At 52.7% G+C, this 16,488-nt stretch overlaps 6 protein-coding genes across 6 annotated transcripts; 5 read left to right on the forward strand and 1 right to left on the reverse strand.

Annotated features, from left to right (window-relative positions):
- Window positions 1-1,908: 1,908 nt before the first annotated feature.
- On the reverse strand, window positions 1,909-4,543 carry NECHADRAFT_123279 (glycoside hydrolase family 3; the record flags this gene model as incomplete). The annotated part of the gene is made up of 2 exons (XM_003054508.1): window positions 1,909-4,434; window positions 4,490-4,543. 2 exons carry the CDS (start codon window positions 4,541-4,543, stop codon window positions 1,984-1,986), a joined length of 2,505 nt encoding a protein of 834 aa, XP_003054554.1. The 3' UTR covers window positions 1,909-1,983.
- Window positions 4,544-5,607: 1,064 nt separating this feature from the next.
- Window positions 5,608-7,274, forward strand: NECHADRAFT_103249 (uncharacterized protein; the record flags this gene model as incomplete). The annotated part of the gene is made up of 3 exons (XM_003053797.1): window positions 5,608-5,635; window positions 5,700-5,861; window positions 5,913-7,274. 3 exons carry the CDS (start codon window positions 5,608-5,610, stop codon window positions 7,067-7,069), a joined length of 1,347 nt encoding a protein of 448 aa, XP_003053843.1. The 3' UTR covers window positions 7,070-7,274.
- A 426-nt stretch (window positions 7,275-7,700) lies between these two features.
- On the forward strand, window positions 7,701-8,728 carry NECHADRAFT_75397 (uncharacterized protein; the record flags this gene model as incomplete). Its single annotated transcript, XM_003053798.1, has 3 exons — window positions 7,701-7,868; window positions 7,928-8,177; window positions 8,238-8,728. 3 exons carry the CDS (start codon window positions 7,701-7,703, stop codon window positions 8,726-8,728), a joined length of 909 nt encoding a protein of 302 aa, XP_003053844.1.
- A 2,368-nt stretch (window positions 8,729-11,096) lies between these two features.
- Window positions 11,097-11,990, forward strand: NECHADRAFT_75398 (uncharacterized protein; the record flags this gene model as incomplete). Its single annotated transcript, XM_003053799.1, has 3 exons — window positions 11,097-11,358; window positions 11,408-11,436; window positions 11,493-11,990. The coding sequence occupies 3 exons, from the start codon at window positions 11,097-11,099 to the stop codon at window positions 11,988-11,990; spliced, it is 789 nt and encodes a 262-aa protein (XP_003053845.1).
- Window positions 11,991-12,858: 868 nt separating this feature from the next.
- On the forward strand, window positions 12,859-13,330 carry NECHADRAFT_75399 (uncharacterized protein; the record flags this gene model as incomplete). Its single annotated transcript, XM_003053800.1, has 2 exons — window positions 12,859-12,944; window positions 13,009-13,330. 2 exons carry the CDS (start codon window positions 12,859-12,861, stop codon window positions 13,328-13,330), a joined length of 408 nt encoding a protein of 135 aa, XP_003053846.1.
- A 1,583-nt stretch (window positions 13,331-14,913) lies between these two features.
- NECHADRAFT_73427 (uncharacterized protein) lies at window positions 14,914-15,795 on the forward strand. Its single transcript, XM_003053801.1, has 2 exons — window positions 14,914-15,169; window positions 15,219-15,795. The coding sequence occupies exons 1-2, from the start codon at window positions 15,092-15,094 to the stop codon at window positions 15,708-15,710; spliced, it is 570 nt and encodes a 189-aa protein (XP_003053847.1). The 5' UTR covers window positions 14,914-15,091; the 3' UTR covers window positions 15,711-15,795.
- The last annotated feature ends 693 nt before the right edge of the window (window positions 15,796-16,488 follow it).

Below are 16,488 nucleotides of genomic sequence, written 5' to 3' on the forward strand. Positions count from 1 at the left end.
TCCTTGAACTTCTTGTTACCCTCCTCACGAGCCTCCTCGGCCTTGGCGGGGTCGATATAGGCCACACGGTCGGCCTCGACCTTGGCCCGCTCGGCAGCTCGGAGCTTGTTCAGGACATCGGGAGTTCGGTGCTCCGTCAGTGATCGGTTGTAGTTCTCCACGGCAAGCTCCAGATCACCCTTGCGGTCGTAGGCCGTACCAATACGAGCGTAACTCTTGGCGATGAGCTTGAAGTCGGCGTAAATCTCACGACCCTCCTCGATAGCCTTGGTGCAGGCCTCGATACACTTGTCGTAGTCTCCCTTCTCAAAGTAGGCAGCTCCAAGGTTGTTGAGGTAGGTGATGTCCTTGTAGAGCTCCCAGGCCTTGCTGTAATGCGCGATAGCCTCGTCAAAGTTGCGCTTCTTATAGTTCTCAGTTCCGAGGGCCTTCTCCTTGTCGGCCTCCTCCTTGGCCTTCTTCTTCTCAAGAGCCTCCTCATCTTCGGGCTCAGGCTCAGGCTCAGGGGCCTTCTTGGGCTCGGGCTGCTTGGGAGCAGGCGGCGGCGCATCAGGCATAGGTGAATCCTGCTGGTTGGGGTCGACCTCACGCTCGCTCATCTGCAGATCAACGCCCATCAACACGCCCATAACGGTCAACAATCGGGGGTCGCTGAAGATCTCGGAAGCGTTCTCGGGGTTGTTCTTGATCGACTGCAGCTTGGCCATAAAGGCAGGGTCGGCAAGGAAGCCGCTGGTCTTGGGGTTTGAGGCCAGCTTCTGGATCATGTTAGGGTCGTTAAACATCTGACCGAGTCCTCCGCTGGGGTCCTGGGGGCCGCCTACAATCTGTCAGTTCTCGAATCCGGGGTTTGAACAAGGATCACAACATACCGACTTCGGCCTCCATAGCCTTCTTGACCGAGGCCAGACCATTCTTGAGCTGAGCATTGTTGGCATCATGCTTCAAACCCTCCTCGTAGGCATCGTTGGCAGCCAGCAGGTCACCCTGTCCGTGCAGAGCAGCACCCTTTCGGCCCCAACCCTTGGCCCAGTCGGGCTTGATCTCGGTAGTCTTCTCGGCGTCCTTCAACGCATTGTCCCAATCCTTCTTAGAAGCGTAGGCGGCAGATCGGTTGCTGTAGAGGATGTGGTTTTCGGGCTGAATGGCAATAGCCTCGGTGAACTTGGCGCTGTAAAATCATCGTCAGCTCTTTTTTCCCATGGATGTCTCGGAGGGACCTTGTTGGTTGGTAACCTACACAGCCTCGTCAAAGTTCTTTTCGGCGATTGCCTTGTTGCCCAGAGCCTTGAGCTCGTCCGCGGAAGCCATTTCTTGGGTCTTTGTCTTCAGAATCTGAGGATCACGAGTTCAGATGAGGGAGCAGCTGGGTAGAGTCTGCAGTATTTGAGGGTCCAAGTTATGAGGAGATGTGGTCGTCGCCCCAGGCGATCTAAGTTGGGTCGGTTGGTGGGGAAAGAAGAGGGCCAGAGCTGACTTCTAGCTCATTCGATGCTTGACCCCGCAGGGAGCTGGCCATTGGCTGGAGCTGGCTAATGCCCCGCAGCTGCCTCTACGAGGCTGAAATCGTAACCTTGATCGGTTGTGCAGGGTAAGAATGGAAACATCGTCTTATATCTTTAGGCTTCCTTTTGCTTCCATCATCTCACTCTGACGATGTTCAACGTGTGACATTGAGAAGGAAAGGCTTCTATGTGCTATTTTAGAAGAGTTGCATGTCACTATTTTTGGTACAAGAAAGCGTATTGTGTGTGAGGATGAAACAATGTCATTTTGTGGACACGAGGAATGTGACAAACAATCAATTCTAGAGTTGCATGGCTGTGCCCTCACGCTTGTGGCGTTTCTAACTATACTCTTTACTATGCTTACTGCTTCCTATCTCAGAAGGAAGTATCACAAAAGACATTCACGTTCAACACATAATAATAGTCTAGATTCATTTATTCATTGTTACAACGCTCAACGTGCTCAAACACAGCTCTAAAGGTCAAACGACTGCTCCTTAACAGCCACCGTCGACTCCAACACGATATCACGCGCCGACTTTCCAATCAAGAACTTGTAATCTCCACCCTTGACAACCCACTTCTGCTTCGACTCGTCAAAGAAGCCAAAGTCTCGTGTGCGGACAGGCACCTCAACCGAAGCTGTCTCGCCAGGCTTGACAGTCACCTTCTCGAAGGCAACAAGCTGCTTAACGGGGTTCTCCTCGGCGGTCTGGGCGGCGCCGACGTAGACCTGGACGGCGATGGCTCCAACCACGTCACCAGTGTTGGAAACCTTCAGGCTGGCAGTGTAACCCTCGCCAGACTCCTTGACCTCCAGGCTAGAGAAGTCGAAAGTGGTGTACGAGAGACCGAAGCCGAAGGGGAAGTTGACCTTGTCGGCAGGCAGACGGTCAAAGTGGCGGTAGCCGATAAAGACACCCTCCTTATATGTGACCTTGAGCTTGCCGTTGTCGTACTCTCCAGGGAAGTTGCCGTACGCAGGGCAGTCCTCAATCTTCTTGGGGAATGTGCAGGTGAGGTGGCCTTCAGGGGTCTGAGCACCAGTCAAGACATCCGCAATCGAGTTACCGCACTCCTGGCCGGGATACCAGGTCTGAAGGAAACCCTGAATCTCGTTCAGCCAAGGCATGGCAATTGCAACACCAGTCGAGTTGACAACGACAGTGTTGGGGTTGGCAGCAGCGACGGCAGAAATGAGACGATCCTGGCTACCGTCCTTAGGCAGGTTAAAGCTAACCTGGTCCTGACCCTCAGTCTCCCAGAAGGGCTCGTGACCAGTGAAGATAACGGCATAATCAGCATTCTTGGCCACCTCGACGGCTTCTGAGACAAGGTCACGGTCGTGCTCCGACTCGGACATGGATCCGACCCGGAGACCGCAGAGTCCCTCTAGGATACCGAGATCCTCGCGGTCGTTGGCAGATGGGGGTGAGGTGCGCAGAACCAGCTTGTATTGACGGCCGGCCTCGAGAGCAACCTTGAACTCAGGGGCAGCGACACCGCCAAAGAGGAAACCCATGGCATCACTGCAGTTCTCGGTCTGCTCGTACACAACCTTATCATCAATGATAAGCTTGCTTGGTCCGAGACCAGAGCAAGTAAAGTAGTATTGAGCCGTCTCCTGGGGAGTGAAGGCGCCTTCAAGTGAGACATCCTTGTTGAGGAATCCGAAGCTACCGAGGGCCGAGACCTCTGAGTCGGCGTGGCCATGTCGGGTCTCGATAGGCTCAGAGCTACCGGGCTCATAGACCTTGAAAGTGAAGCCGGGCTTGCCATCAAGGCCGACGACATTTTCAGCAATGGCAGGGAGAGTGCGGAATGTGTGAGCGCCCTTGGCGTATGAGAACTCGACGCTGTCACCGAGGGCCTCGTGCAGAGCATCCCATGGTGTCACCTTGTAGTGAGCGCTAACAGAAGCGCTGCCACCACCGTGGGCCAGACCAATCTTGGCGTGTCCAAGCAGGGCAATCTTCTTGCCCTTGACCTTCTCCTTAGACAGGGGCAGAATCTTGTCCTGGTTCTTGAGGAGGACGATACCCTTGGAGCCTGCCTCTCGGATCAGGGCCTGATGCTCGGGCTTGTTGATGGCCTTCTCGTCGGGGATGGTGGGGTCCTTGAAGCATCCGAGACGCTCGAGGAATCTGAGAACGTTTGTGGCTCGCTCGTCAATAGTCTTCTCGGATGTCTTGCCCTCCTTGATGGCGGCAATGACGTCTTCGGGCTTCCTCCATCGGGTAGGACCGGGCATCTCAAGGTCCAGGCCAGCCTCAAGAGAGTCGGGAGTCGAGTTGGTGCCACCCCAGTCGCTCATGACGAGACCGTTCCATCCCCAATCACCTCGGAGAACCTTCTTCAATGTGAAAGGGTGGCAGTCGGCGTGGTGTCCGTTGATCTTGTTATAAGCGGTCATGACAGCCCATGGGTTAGCCTCCTTGACAGCGATCTCGAAAGGCCTGAGGTAGAGCTCGCGCAAAGCTCGCTCGTTAACAGTCTCGTCCACGGTCAATCGGTCGGTCTCCTGCTCGTTGACGGCGAAATGCTTGATGGTGGCAGAGACACCCTTGTCCTGAAGTCCCTCGACAACTCGGGCAGCCATCTTGCCAGTAAGGAGAGGGTCCTCGGAGAAGGACTCGAAGTTACGGCCACCAAGAGGGTGACGGTGCAGACACATGGTGGGAGCAAGGAGACATCGAGCACCCTTGGACTGAGTCTCCTCAGCTAGGGCAGAGCCAATTCTCTTTGCCAACTTCACATCGAAGGTAGAGGCCATGAGACAGGCGGCAGGGAAGCAGGCAGCGGTGGTGCCACCGGCGAAGGAAGCTCCTCGAGCGCCGTTGGGTCCATCTGAAACCTTGACATTGGGGACGCCCTTGGATGGGACAGGAACAGTCTCCCAAAGGTTCTTGCCAGCAAGAAGGGAGACCTGCAGAAATGTTAGTTCCCAACTCAGGTCACATAGTAAAGAAAGGGTAACAGACCTTCTCCTCAAGAGAGAGGGTGGCAAGGATCGCCGGGATATCAACGGAGGCCATATTGAACTAATCAATGAGATCCTGAAGCTTGAAGAACAAAGAAACAAGAGTCTGCCATCTCGGGGGAACGAGGGCATTTTAAGTGCCCATCCTTTCAACACCAAGCGCAGCTTCCCCAGCCATAGCTCAGTCGATACGATCGACTCGTCCGCAATTCACCCGAAGTTCACCTCATGTGGCCACGCAGTACCCGCATTTCTGCGGATCGTGGAAGAAAGCATGATACATGGTTTTTGGTGTGCAACACCGCAGCTGATCATGTACCACTGGGGAAGCCTGTCGACCCGGGCCTGGGTGCCGACGATGCATGGGGCCGTGGTGTTGGGCAATTAGAGGGCGGATATTTTATTTAGCCGAAGTTCTTCCTTTGCTGAGGCAAGAGTAACCCGAGCTAGTGACACCGGTCCGGAGCTTTTCCGGGGTTCACACGCAGCTTGCCCGTTCACAGGTTTAGCCGACAAGCAACCCCCCGCCAAGCCCGACCACTCTTGTCATGATCCTCCACACGGAGTCACATTGGTTTTCGGGGCCGACGCGTCGGTTTGTTTAGCCGGCAAGTGAAGTGCTAAACTGGGACAATTGAGGGGATGCCTGTTCTTGATTCAAGGCTCACGTGCTCGAAGCTTTATGGAACCATCTTGGTGGAGGCCTTCAGGGACCCCTGATGGATCGCCATGACAGCTGCAGTGCCTGAGCACTAGAGGAATAGCGTCATCACCTCCACAAGCCCGTTGCCATGAGGAGCTCAGAATTGAACAAAACTTCATGATATTTAGATAGAAGGGCCACTCAACGCCCGACGCCTCCTATTGAACCGTTATTGCTAGCCCGTCAAGGTTCTCTGGCGCCCCTTGCAAACGTGCCCGTTCCGGCATCTGCCGAGGATTATGCGCCCCGTGGAGCTCTCAAACAAACTCCAAACATGCGCGTCCGAGCAGTGACGCAACAAAACTTGCACACCACGGACGGATACGTATCGGCTCCATGTAATCGTGTCCTCTCCGCCATGAGATCGCCCAAAACATTGAACACATAGAGGGAAACCCTGGCAGTCAAGGTCGAAAATGAGCGCCCATTCGGAGGCGCCGCGAGGTACTGTTATGATTCCCCCAGAGTTCTGGTTCCCCCTTTACTGACTGGCGTCCGCCTGTCTTAGGAGAGTCATGGGCTTCAATCCCCACGGACATGATCCTCGCCGAGCTGAGGCGACGCAAAGATGATGGCGAGAAGCCCGAGTGCGGTTCGAGGACCAAGGGTTCCTATGATACGTCGGCGCATGTGTTTGCACTGATCCTTATCCTGGCACTCAGTACGCTGGGTAGGTCGAGTTCATGATCGACAACCATGAGAACTGGCTGACATTAGGAAGCATGCGGATTCCCTCTACTATCGCGACGAACGATGCGCGGCCGTCGACAAAAATCCGTCATCTTTTACTGTCAGCACATTGGAACTGGTGTTCTGCTGGCAACCGCCTTTGTCCACCTCCTCCCGACCGCGTTCGAATCCATGACCGATCCATGCCTCCCTTACTTCTTTAGTAAAGGGTATCCACCACTACCGGGCCTTGTGGCCATGGTTTCCGCCATCATTGTCGTCGGCGTCGAGTCGTATCTCACTGCCCGAGGAGCTGGTCACTCCCATTCCCATAATCATAACTACTTTGACTCGGACGACGAACACGAAAGCGAGCTGCCCATGGTCGATACGGCTGGACTATCTGAGAGGAGGACGGGTCCTAGGCCCCCGGATATTCATTTGGAGGATATGGAGACTCAGGGGCTGGTTGCTGGCGTGTCGCCCTTGCCTGACTCGACTCCCGTTGGTGAGGAGTCGAGAAAGCTCACAGACGACTTTAACGACAATGACTCGGATCTGGAGCTGGAAATGGATGAACTTGCGGGCTCATCAAGTAACACGAGGCAGCGCAATGGGCGGTATGCATCCCTCAAGCCGAGTAATGCGGACGCCGAACCTTTGACCCCCATGACTCCGATGACGCCAATGTCTCCTGGACCGCAGTCTCCCGAGGAACAGCAGCGAAAGATGTTGCAGTGTCTTTTACTTGAGGCTGGAATTCTGTTTCACAGTGTCTTTATTGGCATGGCCATCTCCGTGGCTACTGGACCAGCCTTTGTCGTCTTTTTGGTTGCTATCAGCTTCCACCAGACGTTTGAGGGTCTTGCCCTTGGTAGCCGTATCGCGGCGATTCAGTTTCCTCGAAAATCCATCCGGCCATGGTTGATGGTGCTGGCATACGGCACCACGACCCCCATTGGACAGGCTATCGGACTCATCGTGCATCGCATGTATGACCCCAAGAGCGCGGGTGGTCTTCTCGTGGTCGGATTCATGAACGCAATCTCATCAGGCCTCTTGCTCTATGCTGGCTTGGTTCAGCTACTAGCAGAAGACTTTTTGTCAGAAAAGAGCTACAAGATTCTCAAGGGCAAGAAGCGACTTCACGCCTATCTCTCGGTTTGCGCTGGTGCCATATTGATGGCTCTAGTTGGTGCATTTGCCTAAACTGTTGGTGAATCTGGAAAACATCTGGCTGTATATAGAATGGATATCCCGTGTACATTATCATCGGTGTTGGATGGCGTTGCTCTGGGAAAAAAAAAAGCCTGAGACAGGATTGGGAAATACCTAGACAGGTGTAAGACTGGTGGGGAGGTGCTTAGAATCCGGCCAATTTCTCTTTGTTTCGTTGCAATACCTTAATCTTCAATGTTTATATTCTTAGAACTCTCAAGCTATTTCTGTAGACACGTCTATCCGCTGTGCCTCATAAACTACCCCGGCCGGCCCCACGTCCGAACTCCGAGACTCGTCGGCCCCGGCCTTCAAGTTGGCCCGGCTCGGGGTCCCTCCCTGCCCCAGAATGTCTCGGCCACGGCCAATCATCAGCTCCCCTTTAATCAGCTCTTCTCCTTGTCCCACACACCCACACCAGCTCCTGGAGCTTGCACCATAACTTATTAGCATAGCATGACGAGCTATCGAACCACCTCGAGAGTGAGACCAGATCAGCCACGGAACCAGACCAGAAGCTGATCCTTGTGACTTTGGACGAACCATTTCCTCGCCAATCTGTTTGCGTGCCCCTCGTGCTTTTCCCTCCCTTCTTTCTTTTCCCCTTCTTCTATATCTAGCCATGCCCGGTCAGCGTATCCTCCTCTTTCTCGCTGCACAAGTGCTCTTTGCAGGCATAGCTATATTCCTCAGTAATTCGCCATACACCAGGATGTCTACCGCACCGATCAAGCAATGGGCTGATGGACCCATGAAGCTCGTGGTGACGCCGCAGTACGAGACCAAGAAGGTCAGCAGCTGATACCCACTACCCATTCCCATTGCTCATGAAGCTGACATTTTATGCAGACGGATCTCTTTACGACGGGCGCCACTCACATGGCTCTTCTCCACAATGCCATCATCCGTGGCTTCAACTCCATTTACCTTCAGGCCCCTCATGTCAAGGATGCCGACAAGGCCGACTTTATCGGATACTCTCAGACTTGGTTCCGTTTCGTCAAGTCCCATCATGACGATGAGGAGGAGAATTTGTTCCCCAAGGTGAAGGACTTGCTTGGGGACGAAGCTGTGTGGACTGAGACGCACGAGGAGCACGGTATAGACCCTTGATCCACCATTGACACTTTGCGACTACGACTAACACATACCGTCCCAGAGTCATTCCTCGCTCCCCTCGCCGAGTTCAACACCTACCTTACCGAACTTTCCTCCCATCCCGTCGACCTCGACTCCGCCGAAGTGATCCGCCTCATGGATGCCTTCAAGGTCAACTTCGAGCACCACTTCCACAGCGAAATCTCCACAATCGCCGCACTATCCAACCATGCCAAGGCCCCCAACGATGACACTCCAGAGGGCCAGGCTGCCAGCCTGACCTTCAAGACATGGGGCAAGAAGACAGTCACCAAGGCCGGCATGCTCGATGTGGTGCCCTTTTTCCTGCTCAACCTTGACCGTACTGCCGAGGAGGGCATGTGGGCGAACTGGCCCCCGATGCCTGCGCCTGTGACATGGGGTCTGACCAACATTGCCGGCTCGTGGTATGGTACCTGGTGGAAGTTTGCGAGCTGTGACTCTCAGGGCAAGCCTCAGGAGCTTTACGCCCTGAGGGGATTGCCTGCCGAGGCTGAGAAGGATAGTGCTTGAGTTTGAGTGGCGTCTAGCATGTACTGTATTTTATTCACGGCGTTGATGGGGTAGTTGGTCACTGGGAATTATACCTGACAGCCTTCTATGGCTATCTATATCAAGACAAGCAATCTCTACCTATGTCTCAATGACATCATTATGCTCCCAAAAATATGCTCTTTGCTCCCGTGCTAGACACTCTCTTTGGCTGACAAGGAAAGCGTGCTCATGACCAACAGTGACTGTACTTTAATATATGCAACAGTGAACTTGCACAAAGAAATCGAGAGACACCTGATCACTGCCAGATATTTCTGGTCATCACCAGAATGAATAATCCTAATTCAATAGTGCATGACTGATTGGTAAAATAGGTAAAAGACGTAGTCGTTTGTCTAGATGCTCACGAGACAGTGCCAGAATGCAAAACGTTTGAAAGGAACAAAGATAAGGTTCAATGCCGCGTATACAATTCACGCAGTTTGAAAATTGCAGAACCTCAATGGATGCATTTGGGACCTTTCAGTGACTGACAATTCTGGATATTAAAACTCGTTGGTGGCGGACACTGGCAGCCATCGTTTGATCTTCTCTTCTCGATAACACACCCAACCGAATTTGCATATCGCCAAACCTCAATCTCCAGAAATCATCACGGCTACGCATTTACGAGAGATCTTGATCGGAAACCAGCATCTGTCGAGTATTTTACCATGGGCTGCATGCTCTCTCATCCACTGGGACGCCATGACAGGGATTCGGATGCTTGCTCGATTTGGTCGAGCTGTTGCTGTTCGAGCGGTTCTTCGTCCTCTTGCTCGCCCTGTTGCTGCGATGATCATCCTATCCCCATTGATGCTAGCCATCGACGTGAAGAAAATCACCGTCGAAAAAGTCATTATGTTCCCTTGTCCATTGCTGATGGAAGACACCTTGGGAATAGATGGCGGAACCAACCAACGTAAGTTCTTGTGTCAGCATCGTTGCTCACACTCAGTCTAATGGAAGAGGTGTCTCTCAGGGTGTCTGAACAATAGTTTCATTCGTCTTAGCATTTACTAACGTTCAAATTCTAGTCGGACACCTGAGCAACAAGCTCTCAGAGCAGTGAATCCCACAACTGATCTTGTTACAATCCATCCTTGAGAAAGAAACTAATTATTTGAAAGGGTCGTCATGATAGGCCCTTCTACGTCGACGCCGGGTCGACACAAATTCTCGCGCCTATCGCAGAACTGGGCTGCAGTCACCCGAATGGCCCAACCTTGGGAGAGAGACTGAGCTCATCGAACCGACTCAACCGATCGAGAATGATACAAGAGCCGATACGAAGACCAAGGGCCCCGTGCATATGCCCCGGACGAGACGAAAGGGAGGCTCTCTCTCCTTCTGTGCCTCCGCCGTACAGCCCCTGAAGTGACTGGGACATGGAACTTGGTCAGGTGGTCAGAAACAGGGACACGGTGTGGATGACTTGCGCAATTTCTACAGAATCACAACTGGAGATGTCTCTGATTCAGATAATACGGTGGGATATTAACATGGTGGATATTGGGGGAGGACCAAGATTGCAGCCACAGAATAGGGGGTGGCTTACGTATGAACAAGACACAATGAATTCTGCGCACAATCACGTTTGAAAACCACTGCTTCCCAGATCGTGACAAAGCCCAAGGAAGGGTCATTCTTGAAAGTTTACCTGTTAAGCTAATGCATCGGCACCACCGCATGGAAGAGTGATTTGCTGTCCGGTCCAAATCCTCTCGATTATAAATGGGCCCCGTTCCAACCTGTCTTGTACCATTGCCAGACCACCAAGCACCTGAAAAGGACCAACTCAACTATCCGACTAGGAGAGGGGGCGAAACAGACTACCAACATGGGCTGCTGCTTCAGCATGCCTGACCCTATGCCCGAGCGCAAGAGGAGGAAGAAGAAGCGCTCCAGTCGACGTCGTTCCGGCGGGCATCATGGAGAAAGCGGACAACAGCAACGAGACCACCATGCTGGTAGGCGCCACTCGGGGCAGCGAAGGCGTCATTCCGGGGTCCCGCAGTATATAGACACGTCGTATGGGACCCCTAGGTGGTGGGCGGAGAGCCAATGGACGATACAATAGTGGCAGTGGGGCGAGTTTTCGTATTCGGAGAGTTTTAAAGGCGTAAACTCCTGTCTTTTCATGTTTCGTTAGCAAGTGAACTTGTCATGGCTGCGGCCGTTCAAGGGTGATCTGAGACCAAGAGTGGAGATTTCCCCAGCCCTAGTCCGCGTCGTGGATAGTTAGGAAGTCCGAGGTCCGAGGTTGACTCACTTATATATATCTTGTTGGTTCCCCATCTCCAATTTCGAAAGTTTGGTATCAAACCAAGTATCGAAGAACGCCACAATGTCTCCCAACCGTCATGTCCTTGTTCTTGGTGGTAATGGAAAGATTGGAAGACTCATCACAGACATTCTTCTGAAGAAGTCTTGGACTGTGACGAGTCTGATTCGTTCTGAGGAGCAGGTCGAGGACTTGAAGAAGGCTTTCGAGGGTCTGCCGGGGAAGCACCATGTCGTCGTTCATGATCTAGAGCAGGTCGGTAGCCAGGAGAAGGCTGCCAAGATCCTTGAGGAGGTGAAGCCGGACTCGGTGGTTTGGACTGCGGGTAGGTTTCTATACTTGATGCGTAGAGTGGTCTGCTAAATGGTCAATAGGAGCTGGTGACAAGGGTAGTCAGGATAGAGTAGGCTCAACTTACCTTGATCTTTCAAGAGTCCTGGTTAGCTGACAAGTCCCCAGGTCATCCGAATCGACCGTGACGCTGCAATTGCCTTTGTCAAGGCCTCGGTCGCAGTCTCTACCATCAGCCACCTCATCCAGATCTCATACCTTGGGGCCCGTCGCTCTCAAGCCCCTTGGTGGACTCCTGAGGACTGGGCAGGCTGGAACAAGATCAACGAGACATTCCTGGCCCGCTACTACGAGGCCAAGGTCGCCTCCGACGAGGCTCTCGTGGTGGAAGCAAGGAAGAGACCCGAGATCACCGCCGTTTCGGTGCGCCCTGGAGGTCTGACGGATAAGGAGGAGGGCGGCGTGCTCATGGGACAGACCAAGAAGGCTCGGGGGATGACGACTCGTGCGACGACTGCGAGGGTGGTCGCTGTGATCTTGGAGGAGGAGGTCAAGGGTCGATGGCTGGATGTCTTGGACGGCGAGGAGGACGTAGAGACGGCCGTGCAGAGGTGTGCTCGCGACGGAACAGATTGTTATGAAGGTGAGAACATCGTCAGTACTTAACAGGACCAAGAGAAGGAGGTCATACCAGCAAGTGTTTGAAATAGGAGACCGAGGGAGGGAAATGTTGTACTGCAGTTCGATACTGAAGCATGCTCCAAGGGTCAGAGAGCGCAGGGGAATTATGGTAGACCAAATAGCACCAAGATACGCCTAGGTACGTACCTACGGCGGCACTGAAAGAAGCCTGCGAGCTGTCGAGGTTGGCCCTCTACGCACATGGTCCCCTTTGCACTCCCAGTGTCACCGATGCACCGAATATCAAACCATGACGAAATATAGACTACTTGACAAGCAAGATAACATGCACACGAGTTTTATTTCAAACAATTTACGACATCCTAGTGTAAAATTAGAGCCGTATGCACCAAGCACGGCCTGTAGACGGGAGGGGTGGTGCCGCAATGCCACTGGCATATCGCCCAAGATATCACTGGCAACCGAGCAACCAAGCCTCATCCTCTTTTCCCTTCCAACATCTTCTTCCACTTCGTGCACATCACAACAAACTTCCTTCGAGCATCGAATAAAATTCAAGCATCGTTCGGCTCGAGTCTACCAAGTGCACAGTCTGTTTGTGGACTGCTACCGCTATCACCTGCGTCTGCATCCCTTTTTTTTTCTTCCCAACCCGGTTGGCCACGCTTTGATTTTTCGCAATCAGTAACTGCTCCGTTTGCCTCCCAGAGAAGTACAAATAGCCATTCCTCTCAGGTGTCGCCGCCTGAAAAAAAACCTACCCTTTCACAACATCGTTTCCCGCTCCGCTCCCTACACAACCACATTCATTCTCCCACCCTCGCACGCAAGCGACATCGCACCTACAATCATTTCAAACATCTCTTCATCTACATTCTTTGAAATCGTCATCATGGGTTGTGGACTCTCCAAGCACGAGCGCCCTGGTGAGGCCAACTACGTTGGCACTGAGCTCATCCGCATGGCTCCTCCAACCCGGTATGTTTGATTTCCACGAGGCCTGACCTTGCTTGACAATCATGTCGCTAACAAGAATCAATAGTCGTCCTGGCTTCCGCCCTGACACCTCTCCTGTTCGTGGCCGGGCCACTTCTCTTCCTGCTATGCCAGTCTATCCCCCCATGTACGAGCATATCAATGCTGGTCTTCAGGGGATGGCCCGTCCCACCACTTCTTCCGGCATCCCTCGTGTTGCCACACTCCCTCGTATCGACATCACTCATGATGTGATCGTTGAGCAGGACGAGGCTCCTGCTGGCACTGCCACCGAGCAGGCCAACGACGCCGGCACCCAGGCAACCACTACCACTTCCGTTGAAGCTGGTGCCAAGGTTGCTACTGGCACTCCCAAGGAGGCCATTTAGATCCGTCAAGGTATGCTGCCTCCCGTGAAACATGACAACAAAGGGTCCTGACCAGTTTGACAGCATCATCACGGGTCCACACAGGGGACGAGCATTTGGGCAAGGATTTCGGGTACCTGCAGGTTGACAGCTGAGCAAAGTGTCTTTACGGATATGGAGATTCATGTGGTTTAATCTGTCGGGGAGGACGGAGTGATTTTCTTGGAAGCAATCAACATTCGGGGTAGTCATCACAGCGGCCTAGCGCCAGAATCAAACACACTGCCACGACACTTGATTTATTCTCTGCATGAACGTGATTTGATTTGATTTAATAAACGTAGGCACGTAGAATGAGGGCTCTCAAACTCTACCAGGTGGTTTTTGAAGCTTCTGAGGCCCTGTGCGACCGTTGCCGTGGGAGTGTGCGGTCACGGGATTTCAGGGTGTGAGGCTCTCGTGGATAGCGGCGCTGCCACGACGACGCGTTTTCAGGCACGCGAATAAGCACGGATGGGAGAATGACATCACGACTTCAACTGAGCTCTCTAGAAGCTGTCACAAGACTAGATATTTATCAAATTATTCTCTCGCACTGTGACATGAGGTAGTAGTGAGTGCTGGAATCACGTCTCCCTGGAGCTGGGAAATATACGACAGAGCATGCTCAGCTGGCCAAACGCGTCCAGACTATCTCTGGGGCTAGAACAGTGCGCATCTGCACAGCGCACTATTTTCTTTGGTGCACATTTTTGGACGAATTTCTATAGGACGTCTGCTGGCAAGCAAGGACGTCAGGATAAACGGCGTGCCAAGTGGAGCAGATGTTTGACGCATGCTACCAGGTACCAAACAACGTTTCTTTCTCCTGCACTCTGTAGGTACCCATCCTTTGGTAGCACACGTGATGGGTCATGGCTATGGAGTACGTAGCTAGCTATAGAGTGCGGCCACTTTGACATGGGGTTCTCGACTGTAACATGATCACCACCACCCGCATATGTGCTGTGCAACTCGATGTTAGCGGCCGAGACACCATGACCATGTGCTCCCCCACGCTCTCGTTGCAGGGAGGGTATTGGGTTGGGTCTCGGCACGATCGATCGAACAAACAACGGGCGACGGGTGCATGGGGTAACTAGCGGAGTTTGAGCAATATTGAGTCGGCCGAGAGCCGAGAGCAGTAGACGAGGAGATGGACGTGTTACTTAACAGGCGCCCCAGCCGTGGGTGGCTTGACTGAAAGCCAAGGGTTCAACTCAAGCCATTTTTACAAGGATCTTGTCGATATCAGACCAGGCCACCGTCTCCAGCCCGTAGAAACTTGCTCAAATCTACGCAAAGCTGGGTCCGTCTTTTGAAACTGGCACGACAATCCCACGCCCGCATTCGCCCATTTACTACTTTATTCCGCATTGTACGGTTCGTCGGCTGTGAGTTTATGACAGGACCCTTGACGCAGAAGAAAAAAAAGGTTATCAACGGGCTGCATACAAAAAGGTTCCTCTCCTCCCTTTCGTCTTTTTTTACTCTTGCTGCATGAGAGAATTCAAAAGTTCCCAACATTCTTGGTGACGCTTTGATTACCTATTTATTGTTGGTCTGCCTCCTCCCTCGTTGACACTTGACAGCATCACCTTCACCAACTGTCAACCCACCACCAACACCAGCTTCAACCAAGAATCAAACACCTTGACCATGACTTCCTCAATGGATCATCACATGCACATGACTGGCATGTCCGAGACTGCCACTGCAACCATGTCCATGGACCACGCCACCATGTCTATGGAGATGCCAGCTTCCACCTCGGCCGCCATGGACATGGACCACGGCATGGGCAACGGCTGCAAGATTTCTGTACGCCAAATACACCCTCCTAACAGAAACAAACTGCTAACAATTCTAGATGCTCTGGAACTGGAACACGGTCGACTCCTGCTTCATCGCCGAGACCTGGCACATCACCTCAAAGGGCATGTTCGCCGGTTCCTGCATCGGCGTCATCCTCCTCGTCATGACCCTCGAACTCCTCCGTCGCTCCGTCAAAGAATGGGACCGCTACCTCCTCCGCCAGCACGCCGCCAAGTTTCAAGAATCTACTTCCGCTGCTGCTGCCACCGGTTCCGACAGCCCCAAGGTCGCTTCTCCTACCGCTTGTGCTACTCCTCTGCCTCCGTTCCGTCCCAATGTCTGGCAGCAGGCTATCCGTGCGCTGCTGCACATGATGCAGTTTGCCGTCGCTTACTTTGTTATGCTACTCGCCATGTACTACAACGGGTACTTTATCATCTGTATCTTTATCGGCGCGTACCTGGGTGCTTTTATCTTTCAGTGGGAGACTCTGGGTGGAGGTGAGAACACGAGTGCCTCTCGTGAGGCTACTGTCTGCTGTGGTTAAAGGGAGAAGGAATGGAATTTGTGCATCGAGTTATTTACTTGGTGCTCGACTCTACAGCTTCATCATCTCGTCACAGCAACTTCCGCCGCCTTTGCACACTCTGACTGTCGTGATCTCGGCCGTCTGTTGTGTCCCTAGATATAGTTAAAACTTAATCATGATACCCTTCTATTTCGGCGATTTCAAAATGAATAGCTTGAGTGATGTTTGATGTACTTGTAAGAATGAGAAGTTGAATGAAAGAGTAAGGATGCTTCCATTGTGTTTATTCCACGGCGAGTCAACCAAGCTCGTTGATTGGACGCCATCGGCTGGCGTCAGGGGCTAACAAAGTGCTGGTGTTTGCACAGGGTGAAAGAAAAAGAGCCACAGTGTATACAGCCGTCACGACCAACAGATCCACCAACATGACAACTAGCACGCCTGTTTAATACATGAAGCAATACCAAACATTTCAATCAAATAGAACCACTCCCTTGGTGAGTTTACCAATATCTTTTCCACCATGCTTTGTCTGTTATCTACACCGTAGCTGCTTACAATTACACTCCCAATTAGCCCTAGTGTGCGGCTTATTTCCTCACCCTCGTCCGGTCGAGCTGACAAATGAGTTGCCTCAGTCCTTGGCCGTCGATCCTCAAACATGGGGTTAATCAGGAACCACCCCTGCGACCACTCAATCCATCTCGTCCAACTACCGACAACGTCTCAATCATCACACAAGCAAGAGGAATTAATTTACTCAACTTCACTTCACGCCTTGAGGCTCTCGCGGCAA

This window comes from Fusarium vanettenii, assembly GCF_000151355.1.
Source record: "Fusarium vanettenii 77-13-4 chromosome 1 genomic scaffold NECHAsca_1_chr1_3_0, whole genome shotgun sequence".
In the NCBI taxonomy this organism is placed as follows: Eukaryota; Fungi; Ascomycota; class Sordariomycetes; order Hypocreales; family Nectriaceae; genus Fusarium; species Fusarium vanettenii.

What these genes read in the sequence shown, in the direction of transcription:
- NECHADRAFT_73427 (XM_003053801.1), top strand. Translation starts at nt 15,092, where the DNA reads ATGTCTATGGAGATGCCAGCTTCCACCTCGGCCGCCATGGACATGGAC. An exon ending in GCAACGGCTGCAAGATTTCT is followed by an intron (nt 15,170 to 15,218) that starts GTACGCCAAATA and finishes TAACAATTCTAG; the next exon opens with ATGCTCTGGAACTGGAACAC.